General features: G+C 50.7%; 2 protein-coding genes across 2 annotated transcripts; both read left to right on the top strand.

Annotated features, from left to right (window-relative positions):
- The first annotated feature begins 5,280 nt into the window (after positions 1–5,280).
- Positions 5,281–8,797, top strand: Chkb (choline kinase beta). Its single transcript, XM_051160210.1, has 11 exons — positions 5,281–5,635; positions 5,861–5,969; positions 6,191–6,304; positions 6,475–6,608; positions 6,982–7,077; positions 7,219–7,277; positions 7,358–7,436; positions 7,713–7,821; positions 8,098–8,201; positions 8,435–8,516; positions 8,662–8,797. The coding sequence occupies exons 1-11, from the start codon at positions 5,412–5,414 to the stop codon at positions 8,734–8,736; spliced, it is 1,185 nt and encodes a 394-aa protein (XP_051016167.1). The 5' UTR covers positions 5,281–5,411; the 3' UTR covers positions 8,737–8,797.
- Positions 8,798–9,391: 594 nt separating this feature from the next.
- Positions 9,392–18,565, top strand: Cpt1b (carnitine palmitoyltransferase 1B). Its single transcript, XM_051160209.1, has 19 exons — positions 9,392–9,543; positions 10,022–10,181; positions 10,509–10,648; positions 10,939–11,116; positions 11,361–11,462; positions 12,022–12,159; positions 12,245–12,322; positions 13,356–13,463; positions 13,540–13,624; positions 14,152–14,347; positions 14,671–14,856; positions 15,343–15,448; positions 15,527–15,643; positions 15,976–16,140; positions 16,222–16,356; positions 16,448–16,600; positions 17,177–17,290; positions 17,767–17,859; positions 18,029–18,565. Exons 2-19 carry the CDS (start codon positions 10,041–10,043, stop codon positions 18,110–18,112), a joined length of 2,319 nt encoding a protein of 772 aa, XP_051016166.1. The 5' UTR covers positions 9,392–9,543; positions 10,022–10,040; the 3' UTR covers positions 18,113–18,565.
- The last annotated feature ends 334 nt before the right edge of the window (positions 18,566–18,899 follow it).

The raw sequence follows: 18,899 nt of genomic DNA, 5'->3' as shown, positions 1-18,899 counted from the left end.
TATGCAGCCCTGGCTGTCCTGGAATTCACTATAAAAACTAGGCTGGCCTCAAACTCACAGAGATCTACCCGCCTCTGCCCCCCAAGTGCTGGGAATAAAGGTGTGTGCCACTACACCTGGCTCCAATTATCCTTTGAACTGAGAAAGCTTATTTCCAAGTTCTTGTGTCCCTCCTGGTAAGTTAGATGGGCAAACTACCTTCACCCTCACTAAACCCAACCCAGCCTAAACAGAGACTTCAAAGCTTCCCCACCCAACCTGAGGTTCCTGTTGGCATTCAAAATGACCCACCCACAAAGTGTACCCGGCCAGGTCCAATCTAAGCCCTGTCCCACACATACAAATCTGTTCCAGCTAGTACAGCTGTGGGCAACACAGGGGCTGGAAAAGGAGGGTAACAGCAGAGACACAGGCCTCTGGGTTCACTTCAGGAATGAACAGTTTTTCTTTTCCCCCACTGCTGTTTATGTATCATCTAGCTAGTGACTAAAGATAGATCTGCAAGCAGAACTTGAGCACAAAGTCTCCCTGACCAGTTCACCTCAGTTCCTCCTTCTTCACCTCCCCATCCTGTGGTCTTGTTTTGCTTTGCAAAGGCATGCCTTCTAAGCCTTATTTTGTGCCTGCAGTTTTCCACAGTGGCATATAGGTCATATTTTGACCTGAGAAAGGAGCTGTAGACTGTCTGGTCATTCCCAAGGTCAAATGCTGCTCCACAGACAGACAGACCCCCCCCCCCACACACACACCCCGTGTTAGTCAGTAGGGTGTGACTTTGTGTGCTGTGCTGTGTGTGCTGTATTTTGCTGCAATAAATCTTGTGTACAGTGGACTTCAAACTTCTTATCCTATAACTATTTACTTGGTGGAGAAACTAAAGCAAGAACTAACAGGCTGGGGGCTGGAGAGATGGCTCCGAGGTTAGGAGCACTGACTGCTCTTCCAGAGGTCCTAAGTTCAATTTCCAGCAACCACATGTTGTAATCTATAATGTGATCTGATGCCCTCTTCTGGCCTGCAGGTGTACATGTAGGCAGAGCACTGTATACATAATAATAAATAAAGCTTAAAAAAAAAAAAAAAAAAAAAAAAGAACAGGCTACAAGACTATTTGCCTTCTCTTGCAGGCTTACCCAAGAGTCTCTGTTTTGCATATTTCTTGAAGATTCTCCTGTTTTTGTTTTTCTCTCCTTAAAGACAAATATAAGTACATTGCAAGAGAGAATGCCTACTCCTTTTTTCTCTTTCTTTTTCTTTCTTTCTTTCTTTTTTTTTTCTAGACAGGGTTTCTCTGTGTAGCCTTGGCTGTCCTGGACTCACTTTGTAGACCAGGCTGGCCTCGAACTCACATTGATCCACCTGCCTCTGCCTCCCGTGTGCTGGGACTAAAGGTGTGCCCCACCAGACCCATCCTGAGAATGCCTACTCCTAACACAGAGATTCATCAACTTTTTCCATTAGCATCTTTGTTTACCTGAGAAATTTATACTCAACTCCAGGTATATAGATAATATAAAGTACACAAATAAAACATCTAGTGATAATTCATAAAATACTTAAAAGCAATTCTTAGGAATATATGCTACTTTACAATTTATTAAAATGGAAAAAATTGCTTCCTAATGAGATAGACCTGCTTATGTTTACATAAAACATTAACTTTTGAGCTAGGCGTGGCGGCTCTTTTTCCTGTCTCCAGGAAAAAGAATAAATAAATTTTGGCCAGACAGTGGTGGCACACACCTTTAATCCCAGCACTCAGGAGGTAAAGGTAGGCAGATATCTGAGTTCAAGGCCAGCAGGGTTACTTTGTAGAGCGACTTCCAGTATAGCCATGGCAACACAGAGAAGCAGTGTCTTAAAACAAAACATTAAATTTTGGCTGAATATTTGATACTCTGGGGTGCAGAACATCTTCAACATTTTTTCAAAATTGATACTCCTATTTTATAGTTCTCCATGCTGAGAGTATGGCTTTAAATATGTAGCACGAAGTGGCAGAAATATGTTTCGCACCATTTCAGACATACCTCTTGCCACAAAGACCCTTGGAATTCTTTGTTTCCATACGTCAAATAACGTTACTCATGTTTTCCCTTTGCTATCTTCCTGCTTCATTCTTGGAGGAAGAACGGGCAGGAACCTGGCCAGAGACAGGAGACCGACCTCACTCACCAACGGTTTCAATAATATACAAAAGCCTCAAATCCTAGCCAAGCTCTTTCGGCTATTTGTTTCCACTTAGTGGCATGACAGCAGGTATAATGCAAAGTATGCATGCTGTGTGTTCAAAACCGAGGGTACAGTGAAGTTGTCTAGTGGTCAGAAACATCTGGAATTCATTATGTCTGGATTTCTTTCTTTTTTTGGTCTTTTCAAGACAGTGTCTCTCTGTGTAGCCTTGGCTGTCCTAGACTCGCTTTGTAGACCAGGCTGGCCTCCAACTCACAGCGATCCACCTGCCTCTGCCTCCAGAGTGCTGGGATTAAAGGCGTGCGCCACCACACCCATCTATGTCTAAATTTCTTTTTTTTTTTTTAAAGATTTATTTATTTATTGTATATGAGTGCTTTATCTGCAGAAGAGGGCATCAGATCACATTATAGATGGGTTTGAGCCACCATGTGGTTGCTGGGAATTGAACTCAGGACCTCTAGAAGAGCAGGCAGCACTCTTAACCACTGAACCATCATCTCTCCAGCCCCCTATGTCTGGATTTCTAAGATTAATTTCTGGTTATTACTTGTTCAGAAACCTTTACTGTTCACCAGCCCCCACATTCGGTCAACCTCATTGGGTCCTGCGTGACTCACAGGTTAAGAAGCTGTGCTCTAATAAACCACATTTAAAGGACAAGCCATGCCATTCCCGATCTAACTTCCTTTACTGATAGGAGCAGTTACATGAAAAACAGATTGGAATGATATGGTCTGCTCCAAGCAGACAGTAGAATCAAGGCCACATTCACCTAGAATGCACCCAGAAAGCAGAGCCTGTAACCCTCCCCCGGGCTTTAAAGTTAGCCAAAAATGAAATCATAGCCTAATATCTCCAGGCATGTCCAGCTTCTTAACATTGCAACATAACACAATGTTATAATTTATAAAGTTCACTCTCCACAAAGTTCATTGTCCAACGTAACGTGGTTGTTAGAACACCCACCTGCACACCACACGGCTCTTACCATTCCTGACTCTGTCCGCCGAGTCCCTTACCCCAACACACACACACACATACACACACACACAATTTCACTTTGTAGCTCTGGCTGTCCTGGAACTCACTCTGTAGGCCAGACTGCCCACAAACTTACAGGAATCCACCAGCTCTGCCTCCTGAGTGGAATGCTGGAATTAAAGAGCTGTGCCTCCATCGCCCAGCACTTGCTTACATCTTTGGGCCAACTCCCACAGCCTGAATCAGGGGATACCTCCCTGCAACGCTCAGTGGGACAGAGAGTTGAACCTCTCCCTCGAGCTATGACTTGACCTGACAACAGTCCATGATTTATGGTCCTAACCAGTACCTGGCAGCAGGTTCTTTGACCTGTATATTAGCTACGTTAAACTAGATAAGGTGATATGAAACTTCCTTTTTTCTTTTTCTTTTTTCTTTTTTGGTTTTGTTTTGTTATAATTTATTTAATTTCATTTTATGTGCATTAGTGTGAAGGTGTCAGATCCCATGGAACTGGAGTTAGAGACAGTTGTGAGCTGCTATGTGGGTGCTGGGGATTGAACCTGGGTCCTTTGGAAAAGCAGGCAGTGCTCTTAACCACAGAGCCATCTCTCCACCTTTGTTCGTTTGTTTGTTTGTTTGTTTGAAATCAAATTTCTTTTTTATTTAGGAGATTGGTCTAGAAACACCTCAGCTGTCTCAAGGCGTGCACCACCACACCTGGTGACTCCTGGCTTTTTAAAACACACTTCATGAAGTTCCTCCCTAGGCTTTAAAGGGAAGCCTTTTCTTAACTTTAAGGTCTCATGTTTAGAGCTCTCTATATTTTATTATTTGTGTGATTCTCTTTCCCACATCCAGAAGCTCAGTTATGGCCTTGAGGTTCTTTCATTCTAACAAACCTCATTCTTTCAAAGGAATTATGAATTGTGTTGGCTTCCCTGCTGACTGACCACTAAGGCCCCCCTTTTCCCTGATATTTAACAGGAGACAGGCAGGCAGGCAGACACACACACACACACACACACACACACAATCTCAAAAAGAAAAACAAAACCCACCTCATAATAATTAAGTTTCTTGTGGCACATTTGTAGCGCTCATGGGGTCCATGCAGCGCTGGGCATGCCGTACTGATTTTATTAAGGCCTTCCCGCATTACATAAACATGCTGCCTTGTGGAAAGGAGAATTGTTGGAATTTAAAATTCTACTCTTGGGGGCTGGGAAGATGGCTCAGAGGTTAGGGCAAATGCTTCTGGGTAGCAGAAAAACCATTATCTTTTTGTTGTTGTTGTTAATTTTAACTTAAAGTTAGAACTGGGTGGTGACAGCATATGCCTTTAATCCCAGCACTCAGGAGGCAGAAGCAGGTGGATCTCTGAGTTTGAGTCCAGCCTGATCTACAGAGTGAATTCCAGAACAGCTAGGACTGCACAGAAAAACCCTGTCTTGAAAAAACAAAAACAAGGGGCTGGAGAGATGGCTCGGAGATTAAGAGTGCTGTCTGCTCTTCCAGAGGTCCTGAGTTCAGTTCCCAGCAACCACACGGTGGCTCACAACCATCTGTATTGGGATCTAATGCCCTCTTCTGGCGTGCAGGTGTGCATACAATAGAACACTGTACATAATAAATAATTAAATTTAAAAAAAAGAGCACTGCCTGCTCTTCCAGAGGACCTGGGTTCAATTCCCAGCACCCACATGGCAGCTCACAACTGTCTGTAACTCCAAGATCTGATACCTTCAGACTAATGAAAATAAATTAAAATTAAATAAAACACTTTAAAATAAAATTTCATTCTTCCATTCACTCACCAAGTGCTCGATCACTCTACGCCCTACTCGGGTGTTTCACACTGCAAGTGTCATAGTGGAGGAGCAATATAGCACCGTCTAGAGCCTGGCTCCAGGTAAGCATTGCAGAGCTTAAATCCAACCGTCCAAGGCGCTCCGGATTGGCCTACGTCACTTCCTTGGTTACCGGCACAGGCCACGCAGGAGCCTGTCTTTACAGAGACCCGCCTGTAGGGCGTGACCAGAGCGCGCGCCGCTCGCAGAAAGCGGTCCACGGTCTCTACCCTGAACGCCACACCCCTGAGACTCTCCTCTGATTTGAAAACAGTCTCAGGACTGGAGCCACACTCCGGACAGCCGGAAGCGGAACCGATCTTAGCCGGAAGGAGCTTAGCCCACCTGAAGGTTGCTGAGCATCGGCAGGCGTTGAGCCACGTCATGGCGGCGGATGGGACAGGTGCGGCCGGAGGAGGAGCTGTCGGCGGCTGCCTGACCAAGGACAGCTTGCGGGATGCTAAGTGCCCAGCGGCGATCCCAAATCGGCGGCGCATTTCCTCTCTGTCTCGTGACGCGCAGCGCCGAGCCTATCAGTGGTGCCGGGAGTACCTGGGCGGGGCCTGGCGCCAAGTGCTGCCCGAGGAGCTGAGCGTTTGCCCCGTGAGGTCAGGAGTCAGCCTCCGGGGGTCTCTCCAGATACTCCCTGTTTTGTCGCTGTCTGTGCTAAGTGGGGTGGGGCGGGGTGGGGGCGGAGCCAGGTCTGCGGGCTGCTGTGGGGAAGGGATGGGGGGGCGTGGGGCGTGGCGAGGTCTTACCGGGAGGTGCGTGTAGAATGGATCCCACCAATCGGGGGCGACCTGTGCTGAACCTTGACTTGTCTGGCTCTTCAGCGGAGGCCTCAGCAACCTGCTGTTCCGATGCTCGCTACCAGACCACCTGCCCAGTGTGGGCGAGGAGCCCCGCGAAGTGTTGCTCCGACTGTATGGGGCCATCCTGCAGGTGAGGGCCATATCTTGAAGTGAGTTTGGACCTCTGGAGCAAGTGGTGCAGAAAGTGTTGCCTAGGTTGTGTAGATGAATATGCTGATGCTCCAGAGTTCCCAGTCAGCAAGACCAGAAGCCCTAGCGATGATGGATGAAGAAAACATCATTTTGCACCCAGTGCCCACTTACCTCTGGCTCTTTCTGACTTGGGCCCCTTTGCCGTCCGTCTTCCTTCAGGGCGTAGACTCCTTGGTATTAGAGAGTGTGATGTTCGCCATCCTTGCAGAGAGGTCTCTAGGGCCCCAACTTTATGGAGTGTTTCCAGAGGGCCGCCTGGAACAATACCTCCCAGTAAGAGCCCAGTTTTGTTGTTTTTACCCAGTCCTTATCCCTTCCCCAATGTCTGCCTTCAAATCCCAGGTAGGGAAATTTCCCTAAGGCCTTGATCTCCTCCCATCCCCCTATCCCTTCCCCCCTCCCGCCCCAGCCCCCTCACCACCCTGATAGGTTACTGGGTACAGAGCCGGCCACTGAAAACTCAAGAGCTCCAGGACCCAGTGTTGTCAGGAGCCATTGCAACAAAGATGGCCCGCTTCCATGGTATGGAGATGCCTTTCACTAAGGAACCCCACTGGTTGTTTGGGACAATGGAGCGGTGAGTCAACTTTGGGAACCTAAACGGAACTTCTAGTTGAGGAACAGGTGTCCCAGTATCTATCATGGACTCTCACCCAGATCACAGTGATAGGAAAATGTGGCCTGAGCGTCGATAGATTTGTAAGGGGTGGGGAAAGATAAGAGTGAATGTATCCTTTTAAAAAAATATTTAGTTATTAGGTATACAGTGTTTTGCCTGCATGTATATCTGTACGCCAGAAGAGGGCACCAGATCTTGTTATAGATGGTTGTGTGCCACCATGTGATTGATGGGAATTGAACTCAGGACCTTTGGAATAGTAGGCAGTGCTCTTGACCTCTGAGCCATTTCTCCAGCCTGAATATATCCTTTTTGGGGCGTGGCCCTACAGGTACCTAAAGCAGATCCAGGACCTGCCGTCCACTGGCCTCCCCCAGATGAACCTGCTGGAGATGTACAGCCTGAAGGATGAGATGAGCAACCTCAGGTGAAGGCAGGCGGCACAGTGCCGGGGCACCAGGCATTTATCTGCCTCCTCCCAGGATTGGCTGAGGACTAGGGCCAGGAGCTAGTGATGAAGGTGGCTAAGTCCCAAGGCCTTGTAACCTATGCCTCTCTACCTCTACAGGAAGTTACTGGATGCTACCCCATCGCCAGTGGTCTTCTGCCACAATGACATCCAGGAAGGTAGGAGAAAGTATGTGAGTTTGAGCCCAAGCTGAAGGGGACAGAGTGCCCTAAAGTGACCAAAATCCTCATTCCCCCAGGGAACATCTTATTGCTCTCAGAGCCAGCAAATGACAGCCTCATGCTGGTTGACTTTGAGTACAGTAGTTACAACTACAGGTAAGAGTGGGAGGACAGAGCTGGGCGTGGTGGCGCACACCTTTAATCCCAGCACTCGGGAGGCAGAGGCAGGCGGATCGCTGTGAGTTCGAGGCCAGCCTGGTCTACAAAGTGAGTCCAGGATGACCAAGGCTACACAGAGAAACCCTGTCTCGAAAAACCAAAAAAAAAAAAAAAAAAAAAGAGTGGGAGGACAGAGTCCTGGCTAACCAGGCCAGGCCTTCATCTCTGCATCCCAGCTGCCCAGGGAGCTGACTCTTTGCTTTGTCCCCACAGGGGCTTTGACATTGGGAATCACTTTTGTGAATGGGTTTATGATTATACCCATGAGGAATGGCCTTTCTATAAAGCAACACCCACAGACTACCCCAGCAGGGAACAGCAGGTATATGGGGGGGGCGGGGAGAAGCATTCTGGGGCTGGTCGTGGTAGGGAAAGCCTTTAATCCCAGCACTTAGGAGGCAGAGGCAGGTGGATTGCTGTGAGCTCAAGGCCAGCCTGGTCTACAAAGTGAGTCCAGGACAGCCAAGGCTACACAGAGAAACCCTGTCTCAAAAAAGAAAAAAAGAAAAGCATTCCAGTTTTGGTTTGGAAAAGGAAACACTGGCTACAGAGTCACACAGTCTCCCCACTTCCTGACTCTTTTGTCCATTGATCTCAGCTCCATTTTATTCGCCATTACCTGGCAGTGGTCCAGAAAGGCGTGACCCTCTCTGAAGAGGAACAGAAGAAAGTGGAAGAAGATTTGCTGAGAGAGATCAATCGGTGAGGGGGAGGGGAAGGTGGAGCAGGAGGGAGGGCATGGGAGAAAAAGGAGAACTGTGGGTGAGGTGCCCGGCCAGAGACGGGAGATCGCGCACAAAGAACTGCAGTGGGGGGAAAGGATTGGGAAAATGGCAGAGCAGTTGGCGCTTTGGAGACAGACCAGCCTGGAGGAAGCCAGGCAGTGCTAAATGGAGTCTTGATTGCACCTCCTTTTCCTGCCCCCCACTCCCTAGGTATGCTCTGGCATCTCACTTTTTCTGGGGTCTGTGGTCCATCCTCCAGGCATCCATGTCCACCATAGAGTTTGGCTACTTGGTAAGTGACCAGTACTGTGGGCATGTTGGGTTGGGGCTGGGGAGGAGCCCTGGGCACGTCATCCAGGGTGGCTGTGGGAAGAGCACAGCTTGGGTCCTGCCTCCAAGCCTGATCACTGCTTTGTATGGTGGGCTTCCTTCCTTAGGAGTATGCCCAGTCTCGGTTCCAGTTCTACTTCGAGCAGAAGGGGCAGCTGACCAGTTTGCACCCATCATCTTGACGATCCAACCCCACCGCAGACTTCTCCTGGAGCCTCCAGGGCAGGACCTTGGAGGGGGGGGCAAAGAGCAGGAGACCCCCGACTGGGCTGTGCCTCTAAATGAGGCCCTTGTTGAAATAGCTGACCTCTGTCCCCCTGTCTGTCTGTCTGAATAGTTGCCTGAGATGGGCATCTGGGAACCCCTGGGTCTGTGTACCTAAATAAATGAACTTCTTCAGAAATTCAAACTGAGGGGCACAGGTTTAAGTGATTTCTATTTAATGCACTGGGCTTAAAAGTGATGGGGGGCAGTCTGTTCTACTCATTGAGATCCCATAATATTCCCTAGCTCCAGTTTAGAAGTGACAAATACTGAAGATTGGGCTTAGAACTAACAGAAAGGGGACTTGGGGGAAGAGGACTGGAGAGGGACCGGGCAACAGCTGGGCCCTGGATGGGATTGCCAACCTTGAGCCCTGGAATTAGGGAACAGGCTGCACAGCTGACTCCTGGTGACCTTTTCCCTACATTCAGCTATTTTTAGTACTGATGCAACCAAGCTCACGTGAGACCCTCCATTCCCCAGACCTTCCAGCAACCTTCTGCAGGCTTGTGAGAACCCTACCCACCCCTCCTAGGCGGGCGCCCCAAAAGGAGGGGGTTCTGGTTTCCGCCCATATCTGTTTTCTCTCCACCCCAATTTGGGAGTGGGTGTCAAGTTCCCAGTGAGAACAGGGCGGGGCCGGGCAGGGGTGGCCAGGCCTGAAGGACGCGGGGACATGGGCCAGAGTGGCCAGACCCATACACCGACAGAAGCAAACCTGAGCTGTGAGTCGGGGACCAGCACAGGGAGGCCAGCCGGACCCAGAGTTATTCCATCCCAGAACGCTTCACTCTTATTCTCACCCGAGCTTTCCCAGCGAGGACAGTGCTGGGAGCACCCGAACCTAGTCGCTGTCCAGGCCCGCTTCCCTTCCCTGAGCGTCTTTCCCCGACCCCAAGCCGCCCTTCGCTCTCCTTGGGGTACCTGGAGTCCGACTCCTGCAGCATTGCAGATAGGCCTGTCCGGAACCCCCACGAGGGTTCGGCAGCAGCGGCGGTTGACCAGAATTGGAAAGGCCCAGCGGGGCGCCGTAGCACTGGGCCACGGGCGGGTTTGGGGGGTGGTCGCATAGGGGACGGGGCGAAGGGGGGTGGGGAGCGAGGACCAGATGGGGCGGTGGGAGGGCGGAGCCTCATCTAGAGGTGGCCGGGCGGGGGCGGGGCTGGGCTGGGCACACTAAGCACTTTCTACCCCTACTCTTAGGTTCTGACTAACCCCCAGGATGGCGGAAGCACATCAGGCAGTAGCTTTCCAGTTCACTGTGACCCCGGACGGGGTCGACTTCCGGCTCAGTCGGGAGGCTGTGAGACACATCTACCTGTCTGGAATCAATTCCTGGAAGAAACGCCTTATTCGAATCAAGGTGTGGGCACAGGTGGTCCTCCGGGCCTCTTTTTTTTTTTCCAGCAGTGCCTGGCAGAGGCCAGCTGTCAGCAGTTAGTCTCATTGACAGCCTCTGTCTCTGCTTTTGGCCAGCAGTACTGCTGCTGGTTATAGATAGGTTCCATCCGGTAGTGCAGAAGTCAGAAGGATGATGCTGTGGTGGGGCCATATATACGTAGGTGTAATTGTGTGGAGGAAGAACACAGTGAATGGATGAGGCAAAGACCAGGCGCCCTTTCTCAAGACTTCCCAGGTGCCTAATTTACATTTTCCTGCTCTACAAGGATGCCTGTTTCTTCCCCTACAGAATGGCATCCTTAGGGGTGTGTACCCTGGCAGCCCCACCAGCTGGTTGGTTGTTGTCATGGCAACAGTTGGGTCTAACTACTGCAAGGTGGATATCTCCATGGGGCTGGTCCGCTGCATCCAGAGATACCTCCCTGAAAGGTAAGGCCTCTGAAAGACACGAGTTTCAGGAAGAAAGGTGCCAGATCCGTTCCCAAGGCCAGGATTCTTGTACTGGACAGATCCAGAAAAGCAGCTGTTGGTGGCCAAGGGGCCCTTTCCCAGGGCTACCATCTCTCAGTTCCAAAGCAGTCTGCATTTGATGCACGCACCCAGAGAGCTCCTTTTCCATTTCTTCCACTAAGAGAGTTCATAGCCATCAACTACAATCAGTATTCCCTGCAGGATGGCCCCAACGGGATACCCTGAAGACTTCCTCCTCCTCCAAATAGGTATGGCCACTATGGGACCCCACAGACGAAGACACTTCTCAGCATGGTCATCTTCTCCACCGGAGTCTGGGCGACAGGCATTTTCTTATTCCGACAAACGCTGAAGCTGCTGCTCTCCTACCACGGATGGATGTTTGAGATGCACACCAAGACCAGCCATGCTACCAAGATCTGGGCTGTGAGCAGCAGCAGTGGGTGGGGAGCAGGCATCTGGTCTGAGATCATAGGAACCCTTATTCGAGGCTCTAAGGAAGCAGGGAGAGGCAGACTGAACATCGGTGCCTGGTGCATGGGTTTGCCCTAAAGGAACCAGAGTAGGGGGCCGGGGGGAGGGTGTCTGAAGGTCTCAGTCGGTTCATTTTTTTAGTTTCTGTCCATTCTTGCTGCTAGCTCTTCTCCAACACTGTGCTCTGTACCTTCAGATCTGTGTTCGCCTCCTGTCCAGCAGGCGACCTATGCTCTACAGCTTCCAGACATCTCTGCCTAAGCTTCCTGTTCCCAGTGTGCCAGCCACTATTCACCGGGTAAGAGCCTGAGTGCTAGTGAGCACAGAATCCTAGATTTGGAGGACCGGTCCAAACCTACAAGGACTGTTTTCTTTTCTTTTCTTTTTTAAACGTTCGTTTTTATTTTATGTGCATTGGTGCTTTGCCTGCACATGTGTCTGTGTGAGGGTGTCAGATCATGGAGTTAAAGACAGTTGTGAGCTGCCATGTGGGTGCGGGGATTTGAACCCGGCTCCTCTGGAAAAGCACTCAGCGCCCTTAACCACTGAGCCACCTCTCCAGCCCAGGACTGTTTTCAATAAATAGCTGGCATGAGAAGAACGGGGTCTGGTTGAGGAGAGGTGGTGAGAAGGTTAAGATGGAGGAAGAGGCCGGGTGGCGGTGGTGCACGCCTTTAATCCCAGCACTTGGGAGGCAGAGGCAGGCAGATCTCTATGAGTTCGAGGCCAGCCTATGAGAGCGAGTTCCAGGATAGCTAGAGCTGTTACACAGAAAAACCCTGTCTCGGGAAAAAAAAAAAAGAGAGGGAGAGAGAGAGATGGAGGTAGCCATCTTTGTTAATCATTTGCCTGGACAGTACCTGGATTCTGTGCGGCCCTTGTTGGATGATGACGAATATTATCGCATGGAGACACTGGCCAAAGAATTCCAGGACAAGACAGCCCCCAGACTGCAGAAATACCTAGTTCTCAAGTCATGGTGGGCGACTAACTACGTAAGTTCGCCCTCCTGGCCTTGTTCTTAGCCACGTGCTCTTGATATCCCTCCTCCACTCTGACCTCGAGCCCTCTGGTCCACAGGTGAGTGACTGGTGGGAAGAGTACGTCTACCTCCGAGGCAGGAGCCCCCTCATGGTCAACAGCAACTATTATGCCATGGTAAGAACCAGAGCCTCCTAGGGCTCCTGTGTGCCCAGCTCTGTCCCCAGCTCTGGAACAAGGATCTAGATGACATCCCAGAGCCTTTGCTTCCATTTCCATGGGTGAGTGGGGGTTATGGAGTGAGGCCTGAGGGAAAGAAAAAGGGAGGAAAGACCCTACAGGAGCAATCCAGAGCCAGCCTAGGGGAGGTGGGGATCCTGACATCAGAGAGAATTCTGAGACTGCCCTTGAATTTCCCAGGCTAGCTACTCCATTGCTTCCTAACTCCCTGCCCCCTCTGGCCTCTCAGGCACAGGTTCTCAGCTATCTTGACACCATTTTCAGAGAACTTCATAATAACCTACTTTGCAGCTGGGCGTGGTGGCACATGCCTTTAATCCCATCACTCGGGAGGCAGAGGCAGGCGGGTCGCTGTGAGTTTAAGGCCAGCCTGGTCTACAAAGTGAATCTAGGACAGCCAAAGCTACACAGAGAAACCCTGTCTCAAAAAAAACCAAATAAATAAATAAATTTTAAAAAATACTTTGCCCTTGTCCCTTTGTGGAGCCAGACCACGGGATGAATGCCAGCTTCTTGTAGTACTCAGGAAGTCAGTGTCTGCCTCACTTCATGTGACTGCTGTCTCCACTATATACCTGTGGACAGGTAGCTGATTTTCCTGCTGCGCAGTACCCAGCCTCTCTTACTGTCCAAAGTATACCCTGCTAGCCTCCTGGAATTCCCCTCATCCGCAAACCATCTTTCTAACAACTTTTTGCCTGTCAGAATCAAAGATTTGTGTTTCTTGTTGCTGTTTTGTGGGAGAACCCCTTTGAAGGAAAATAAGCAAAGTGTGAATGGGCAGAGAATAGCTCGAGGTTCAACCCTGGTTATACATTTCCGGAGGATCACCCTGACATGATGTAGGGTGGAACATAGACAGGGCATACAATAAATACCTCAGGCCCCTGAAGAAGTCCCCTCAGGCTAGTGAGACTCGGGTGACACCCAGACAGAGGTGCCCAACCTATAGACTCTGCTCCATCTATAGGACTTTGTGCTTATCAAGAACACAAATGTGCAAGCAGCACGCCTGGGAAATGCTGTCCATGCTATGATCATGTATCGCCGCAAACTGGACCGTGAAGAGATCAAGCCTGTGAGTGACAGCAGGGTTAAGGGGCGGGGCAAGAAAGAGAGGGCTGAGTCTGAGCCATGCTGGGCCTTCCTCCCAGGTGATGGCACTGGGCATGGTGCCCATGTGCTCCTACCAGATGGAGAGGATGTTTAACACTACGCGTATCCCAGGCAAAGAGACAGGTACGGGGGCTACAGCACCGACGAAGAGGAAGTCCTAGCCACGCCAGCTAGGGGCCCAGCTACTGCTTGTCTCTGAGCATTCCAGTGTCTCAGGGTCATGAGTTTGAAAAGTAGTCAGTTTGTGAGAGATTCTGGGTGGTTGTTATTTACAGACTTGGTGCTGATGCTGGGACCCCCCAAAGGGGTCCAGAATAGTGGCTCTCCTTCCTGGGCCTCCAAGTGCCTAGGAAGGGAGTCATGTGTCAAGAATAATGAGAGGAGCGCTGCTGGCATGGTGGAACTCGAGAGAAGACAAGCCATCCCTCTCCAGAGCCTGAAGAGGAGACAGGAGGGACTCACTAGGGCCACAGGGACTGGCTTAGTGTAGAAATCTACCCCTAGATAAAGGAAGGCCCAGGTCAGGTGTGAGGCAACCCAGAGTCTGCAGGGATCACATGTGTGGGAGAGGTGGGCCCTTTCTGGGCTGGGGAGGGGAACTGGCTGATCCCTGAGGCCCCGCCTCAGCCTCTCACCGGCTTCCATCACAGATGTGCTGCAGCATCTCTCAGAGAGCAGGCACGTGGCCGTCTACCACAAAGGTCGCTTCTTCAAGGTGTGGCTCTATGAGGGCTCTCGCCTGCTCAAGCCCCGAGACCTGGAGATGCAGTTCCAGAGAATCCTGGATGACCCTTCCCTGCCTCAGCCTGGGGAGGAGAAGCTGGCAGCGCTCACCGCAGGAGGAAGGTACCCAGGGCCTGTGGGGAGGGCTTGTCCAGGCCCAGGCTCAAGGCTTCATGAGAAGAAAAGTTTGGCCCCCACCTCCGTCCTAGAACTGGGGGCCAGAGGTGCATCCAAGGATAGGCACCTAATGCACAGTGAAGGGCACTAGTGGTAAGGGCAAAGGACAGCTTTCAGGGTACCCAAGTGGCCGGACCTCACCTTGTCTCCAGATTCAGCCAGATCCTAAGAGGTACCCTGACTTAAAAACAACAACAACAACAAAAAAAAAAAAAACAAAACAACCCCTACACACTGGTTCTACTGCTTTCCTGCCCTTGTGTCCCCAGGGTAGAGTGGGCAGAGGCACGCCAGAGCTTCTTTAGCTCTGGTAAGAACAAGATTGCTCTGGATGCCATCGAGCGTGCTGCATTCTTTGTGGCCCTGGATGAAGAGTCCCACTGTTACAACCCTGACGACGAGGCCAGTCTTAGCCTCTGTGGCAAGGCCTTGCTGCATGGCAACTGCCACAACAGGTATGTGCCCCAGACTCGTGGGTCAGAGGTCAGAGTTAAAATGTAGTGGTTAGAATTATAGGCTAGCAGTTAAGGTTAGATTAAGGTAGAAGTCTGGTTCGGAGTTAATGGGCAGGTAGCGTTTATTTGGGGGGGTAAGGTGGTAATAGTTAAGGTTGGACGTTGAAGGTTATGAATAGAGATTGAGGCAGTGGGTACCTGCTGCTAAGCCCAGTGACCTGAGTTCAAACCCCAAGACCCACATGGTGGAAGGAAAGAACCAGCTCCTGAAAATTATCTTTTGACCTCCACACAGGCATGTGTGTACACACACACACACAAATGTAACTTAAATAATTAAAAAAAAAAAACAATAGAAGTTACCCGTTAAGCTGTGGGTCCATAATTAGAAATGGATCACGGGTGTTAGCAGTATAAGGTTAGGGTTGTGAGTGGGAGATCTGTATAATTTCCGAGCTTTGGGTCTACCCTGATCTACTCCTACAGGTGGTTCGACAAATCTTTCACTCTTATTTCCTTCAAGAACGGTCTGTTGGGCCTCAACACAGAACATTCATGGGCCGATGCCCCCATCATTGGACACCTCTGGGAGGTAAAGGCCTGGAGAGGGGACCTTCAGGGCAGGTCCTGGCAATGAAGCTTGTCTCTCAGTTTGGTTCTATCCCTGTAGTTTGTCCTGGGCACTGACACCTTTCACCTGGGCTACACGGAGACTGGACACTGCGTGGGTGAGCCAAACAAGACGTTGGCTCCTCCTCAGCGACTGCAGTGGGACATTCCTGAGCAGGTGTGTGGACTAGGGTCAAGTGGGTCGGGTCTCGCCCTCAGGATAAAGGAACAAGAGTGTCTCAGGGTGCCATGTGGGCCACAAGGGAAGCAGAGACCACAGGGCTGACTGAGACCCGTGGCTCATGTCCATAGAGCGCCTGGCAGTGCCTCCCTCTCCACCAGGCTCCACACGGCCTCATGCTGAGCCCTCACAAACTGTCCTTCGTATCCCCTGAGGTTGCTGGGCTGACTCTGCCTTTCATCCATCACCCAGATTTCATACCTTCTTAGATCTAGAGGGCTTCTCAGAGGACTTTGCCCTCCACTGACGCTTTTTCTACATCGTGGCAGTGTCGGGCAGCCATCGAGAATTCGTACCAGGTAGCCAAGGCACTGGCCGACGATGTGGAGTTATACTGCTTCCAATTCTTACCGTTTGGCAAAGGCCTCATCAAGAAGTGCCGCACCAGCCCTGATGCCTTCGTGCAGATTGCTCTGCAGCTGGCTCACTTCCGGGTAGGAGCTCCTGAGGGCGGCTGAGTGTGCAGGGCCTCCTCAGGGCCCCGCCTGCTTGATTCACCCTGCTGTGTACCCCAGGACAAAGGCAAGTTCTGCCTGACTTATGAGGCCTCAATGACAAGAATGTTCCGAGAGGGGCGGACTGAGACAGTGCGGTCCTGTACCAGTGAGTCCACAGCGTTTGTGAAGGCCATGATGAAGGGGTCCCATACGGTGAGTGTCCCCCTCACCCACTTCCTCTTCCTCCTTCACCCAGTTACCTCAAGGGCCAGGCCCACTTCACCTCTCTGCTTTTGATCCCCAGAAAGAAGACCTCCAAAATCTCTTCCGGAAAGCTTCCGAAAAACACCAAAACATGTACCGCCTCGCCATGACAGGGGCTGGGATCGACAGGCACCTCTTCTGTCTTTATGTTGTCTCTAAGTACTTAGGAGTCAGCTCTCCTTTCCTGGCTGAGGTCAGTGAGATTGTTGGGTGTGACCTCTGGCCGCTTGCCCTTAGGCCTAGAGCAAGGTCTTCTTGCCATAGGGCTCTGTGGAATTAATGTTCTTATGAGGGAAAGCCGACAAATATGTGCTCTGCCAGAAGGTGACAGTACTTGCCTGAGGAGAGTAAAAATGGGCAGAGGTCTGGGAGGGGCAAGTCAGATGGGACTAAGGCAGCCTGGAAGAGTTTATGTAGATGCTGAGGTTTTCAAACTCACTTAGGGAACTCCTGCACCACACATGTCTATTTCTGTGCCCTCAAGTAGTGCCTTCTGGTGTTTTGTTTGGTTTGGTTTGGTTTGGTTTGGTTTTTGAGACAGAGTTTCTCTGTGTAGCCCTGGATGGCCTGGAATTCACTATGTAGACCAGGCTGACTTTGAACTCATAGATGATCCTCCATTCTCTGCCTCCTGAGTATTGGGATGACAGGCGTGTGCCACCATGCCTGGCTGATAGCATCTATATTGAAGTAGTTCTTTGTCACTATCAGTAGGACAGGTGCACACTGAGTGCCCCATGTCTGACAGGCTTCCACTTTCCTGTTACAGGTCCTTTCAGAACCCTGGAGCCTCTCCACCAGCCAGATTCCTCAGTACCAGATCCGCATGTTTGACCCAAATCAGTACCCCAACCATCTGGGTGCTGGAGGTGGCTTTGGCCCTGTGAGTGCCCCAGAAGGGTGGTGGTTGGTAGCACTAGGACCCTGGAGTTTGACTTTAGGGGTGCAGGGCCTCAACCAGATGACGTAGGGGCACAAGTATGTTATTTAGAGAAGGCTGTGTGAATGTAAAATGATAACTTCTGGCCCAGGCAGGCAGCTACTAGGACTTAACCCATTCCACATGTGTCACCAGTGAGCCATCACCATGCCCAAGGCTAGTCTCCAGGGGGACAAGGGCCCTTCAGAAGTGCACTCGCCTGAGAACTGTTGGCCTAGAACCCTAACACAGTGGCAGCATCCTTTCGAGGAACCGGAAGTAGAGGCACAGTCCTTTGGCTTGCATAGTACATCCTGTATTAGGAGGGTGTGGGCTGGTCTCAGGAAGGCAGCATCCAGCATGGAACGTCCTCCTGTGAGTCTGTGGGAAGGGAAGACACATCAGCTTGGCTCGGGGTCTCATTTGCTTCTTGTCCTCAGGTGGCAGATCATGGCTATGGGGTTTCGTACATGATCGCAGGAGAAAATACTATGTTCTTCCATGTTTCCAGCAAGTTCTCAAGTTCAGAGACGGTGAGTCTCCCCTGCTCCCATCTGGGGGTGGTCCCCAAAAGAGCTGCTCCCTGGGGTAGCCCAGAAGCACATTCCATCTCTGGTGGGGAAAGAGTCTGCTTGTGGGTACAGTGGGTACAGACGGGTGGGAACTGTCCTGAAAGTGTGTCTAAGCTCTCAGTTCCCGCAGAACGCCCAGCGCTTTGGGAACCACATCCGCCAAGCACTGTTGGACATCGCTGATCTTTTCAAAGTTTCCAAGCCTGACAGCTGAGGACAAGAGAAATACCAGCTGCCCTTTTGTCCCCACCTGCTGGAGGAAGAGACCTGTGGCCAGTTCACAGGCATAAGGGGTGGCAGGCACACATGCCCAGTTCTGAGCCAGCTCTGGCGGCAAGTGCTCCCAGGCAGATACTGCTCCTTGAGGGCCCAGTTGGAGGTGGGATTGGAGCAGCGAGGGGATTTTGATTTTGAGATTTTTTTTTTTTTTTTTTTTTTTGTCTTGGTAGATGCTAATAAAAAATAAGGCTGTATAATTTCTCTCTCAGCCCTTAGGTGCCTATGTTTTGTTAGAGAACTATAAAGCCCTCTTTGTGCCCCAGTTCATGCTAGAATGGTGGCAGGGGAGTGTTCCTGAGGGTTCTTACCTGCTTTGAAATATGTGCCTTCCCTGAATGATGCTGGCCTTGAGAGCGCTGTCCACCCTCTCAGGTGCACTTGGAATAAATTCTTACCTTAGAACCTTTACCTGTTCCATGGGACTTACTTCGGTTTGTCTGCCAGGGAGTGGGGCCCACCTACCTACTCCTTTCCTTGGCACACCTTCCGTACCAATCTGGGCTAGGTGCAAGCCTCCAGAGCCCATGGCATCCTCTGAGGCCTGAGGCCAGGGTGTCCGGTGAGCATCTCTGTAAGGTCACACCGGGTCCCCTGCAGCGACAAGGCATTCAGTCTCACACTTTCTTGCTGAAATAACATGAAACCAAGTTGGGCATGATGGCTCAATACCATTTAGACTTGCCTTCAATACTTCTGAAATAGAATTGCCTCCCACTTAGCAG

This window comes from Acomys russatus, chromosome 17, assembly GCF_903995435.1.
Source record: "Acomys russatus chromosome 17, mAcoRus1.1, whole genome shotgun sequence".
NCBI classification, from domain to species: Eukaryota; Metazoa; Chordata; class Mammalia; order Rodentia; family Muridae; genus Acomys; species Acomys russatus.
This window is presented reverse-complemented; position numbering and strand designations above follow the sequence as displayed.